At 59.8% G+C, this 3,153-nt stretch overlaps 1 protein-coding gene across 2 annotated transcripts in view; it reads right to left on the reverse strand.

The window, feature by feature from the left end:
* SIM2 (single-minded family bHLH transcription factor 2) overlaps positions 1 to 3,147 on the reverse strand; it is a 48,462-nt gene extending 45,315 nt beyond the window's left edge. For both annotated transcript variants that reach the window (XM_010834838.1, XM_010834837.1), the window contains exon 1: positions 2,971 to 3,147. In XM_010834838.1, coding sequence (XP_010833140.1) covers positions 2,971 to 3,145 — 175 coding nt within the window. In that variant the 5' untranslated portion in view covers positions 3,146 to 3,147. The remainder of the gene's footprint in view (positions 1 to 2,970) is intronic.
* Positions 3,148 to 3,153: the final 6 nt, after the last annotated feature.

Consider the following 3,153-nt stretch of genomic DNA (forward strand, 5'->3'; position numbering starts at 1 on the left):
CCCCGTGGTTCCTTCAGCCTGTGCTATTCATGTGCTAACTCCCTTAGTCCTAATGTGGTCTCTAGATTTTTCTTCACCTGGGGATCCCGCCTGCTCCCAGGCCACCCAACAGTGAGGGTGTTTCCGTATCTTTCCATTTGCCCTGAGACCTGGAGCAGATCCTGGAGCTCCCACCACGTCGCAGGACTGGGGTGGTCCTGAAACCTCACTGAAGCCTGCCTCGAGACCCCTCGTGGTTCCACCAGCCCCCATCGCAACCCCGTACCACCTCCCAGCGGTCCCTCCGGAACACCTTAGATTGATTTCAGGTGCTACTTCCGAACTCCCCGCCCTTCTGAGCTACCGGAGAGGGGAACCAGTCATTTTGCACAGTTGAGGTCTTTCTAAACTCATCCTTTTCTCTGCCCTAGGCACCCCTCCAGTCCCAGACTCACTTGGGGTTGGGGTGGGGTGTAGTGTCGCCACCAGAGCAGCAGGGCCCAGTCTCTGAGCCCAGGGAGGAGTCCCCCAGGCTGCCGCCCACGAGGCAGGCCAGGACCCCAGCACCATCACTGCTGGACCGCTGGGGTAGACCTCCTCCTGCTCCCCATTTTGGATGAACTGGGACCCCCCATAGGTCCAGTACTATTTACCAAACTCTAGGACCAAACTGCAATCCCCGACCCCTCCTGGAGTTCCAATCTGGATGGTCCCCCCCCACCCCCGCCCCGACACCTCCAGGAGATGCACAGATCACTAGGAACAAAACACCAGGGCCTGTGCTCAGGGGCCAGACCGCAGCCCACCCATCCCTGCAGCCAGCTCTACGCTCCGTCGTCTCAGTCCTGTCCGACTCTTCTGTGACCCCACGGACTGCAGCCTGCCAGGCTCCTCTGTCCATAGGATTTTCCCTGGCAAGAATGCTGGAGTGGGTTGCCATGCCCTCCTCCAGGGGATCTTCCCAACCTGAGGGATCAAACTCCAGTCTCCTGCATTGGCAGGCGGGTTCTTTATCTCGTTCAGCCTCAGGGCCAAGACATTCTGGGCCCCAAGGCCTGGAGACTTGCTTGCCAGAGCTGAAACCTGCAGCCTTAGTTGAAGTACTTGCAGCAGCAGTCCACCCACCAGTTCCCAATTTGTAACCTGCTTTCCTGGAAATCGCCAAACAATGAATGGCCTGCAAGTTAGCCCCTTTCTCCGAACCTCTAACTCAGTTCTGACTTGCTTGAAAATCATTTAACCTTGGGACGGGAGAGGAGGCTTCCGTCCCGTCTGGACTCCGCACCTGCTTTGTAGCATGCGGATTACTGACCGGCTCACTATGGCAAACCAGTTGCCATCCCTCCTCCCTGGGTTGGAAGGAAACTCGGCTTTTACAAACCCTAATTCTCCTCTAACTTTCACTGAAACTTCAGCAGGCGAGGAATCATCTCTACTTCGGTGGAAGATGGACAAGATGAGTGATCACTACCCAGCGGCCACTGAAGCTCCCAAAGGGAGGAGTCGAGTTGAGTTGGGGGCCTCTGGGTGGGGGGGTTGGTGGGAAAGGAAAAGAACTTTCCCTTCTAAGAGCTTGGGGTTCTGGCGGTCAGGTCTCACGGGCTCCTGATCCTGGCAGAAACGCGCCAGTCGGCTGCACGGCGCAGCTGGAAGGCACAGGGCGCCCGCCGGCGGGGACAGGCCACCGCTTCCAGTCCTCTGGGCTCTGCGTCCTGCGTGGTGCTGGGCTCCAAGCCGCCTGCTGCGGAGCCGGAGGACAGGCCCTCCGCACTCCACCCAGGAGGCGGTGTGAAAGGCAGCTTAAGACCCAGAGACGATGCCAAACAGCAGGCTCAGGGGCACCCACCATACAAAGGTGGGGTTTACCGACTTCAGGTCGATCACCTGGCCTGGAACCGCCTTAACAGAGGTGCTCTTTGCTGGAGGGACACCTGTCGCGACGCTGCCTCGATCCTTTCCTGTGCTCTGTGGCCGAAGGCATCTCCCTAGTCCTGGCGGAGCTCTTGGGACACCGAGGCCTGCAGGTCTCTGTGGGGGTTGTGCCCCTCAGACTCCAGAGCAGTCTCAGACAAGGGTCCTAATCCCTTCTGCCAGGCCGCAGCCCCTGTGGCTGGGCACAGAGACGCCAGAAAGGCATCGGTTCAGATTTACAGGGACGCCAAAAGGGCCGCTGCGGTGATAAGGCCTCTTCCAGCCCAGAGGTGCCCTCGACGCACCCACAGGCCGGTTGGGGCAGGGAGTGCCCTGCCCAGTGGACCACTATGTCTGATCACGGAGGGCCTGCCAGGACTGGAGGGTCCTGGTGACCCTTGACCACCAGGGCACCTGCCCCTCCTGGGCTTGTTAATTCCAATCTAGAAAAGAAGACTGCTCAGGCCCGCCTGCCACTTCCAAACGAACCACCTCCCTCTGTCTCTCCTGCCTCATCTGGGTTCACCTCCTTGAGCGGGGTCTCTCCCACCCTGACCTCTGGAATCCCAGCACCGAGAAAGCTCAGCAGAAAACACACAACCGGGGAGGCCCGAGTCTGAGCCCCAGGCTCCCCAGGTGCTCTGCTGGGAGCTCGGCCTGCAGGGCCTCCCGGTATGTACTCCAGTCTCTCCCAGCTGCGACCAGCAAACACCCTTCAGTTCCCGCCGGGGTACACTGCCCTTCCCCCTTCACGCAAAGAGAAGTAAAAAAGAAAAAATAAAAGAGGAGTTAAAGAAACGAAGAAGGGAAAGAGGAAAGGAAAGAAGGCCAGGCTGGACTCGCACACTCATGCAGCGATTCCTGGTTCGTCCCTCTCCAGTCCTGGGCCAGAGGATGGTCTGGTAGTCTGCGCACCAGGCCCCTGGCCCCTCAACTCCAGGAGGAGCCGAAGTTCCCCTCGGCGACCTCCGCCAGATGTTCCGGCAGCGGCCCGGGAAACTAAAGCCGCCCCTCCGGGAGAGCTCCGGCTCCGGTTTGGGCCTCCTAGAGCTCCCGGCCGCCCACCTGCGGGCCTCTCACCTTCGGGAAAGACGGCGCGCATCTTCAGGTAGCTCGTGGTGAGTCGGATGATGGACGCCTTGTCCAACTGCGAGGTGATGGCCGATGGTAGCGGGAGCAGCTTGGCCAGCTCGTAAAACTCGCCATTTTCCTTCTCCCTCCTGGTCTTGGCCGCATTCTTGGACTTCTCCTTCATCGCGCCTC

Source organism: Bison bison, unplaced genomic scaffold, assembly GCF_000754665.1.
Source record: "Bison bison bison isolate TAMUID 2011002044 unplaced genomic scaffold, Bison_UMD1.0 scf7180017864037, whole genome shotgun sequence".
NCBI lineage: Eukaryota > Metazoa > Chordata > Mammalia > Artiodactyla > Bovidae > Bison > Bison bison.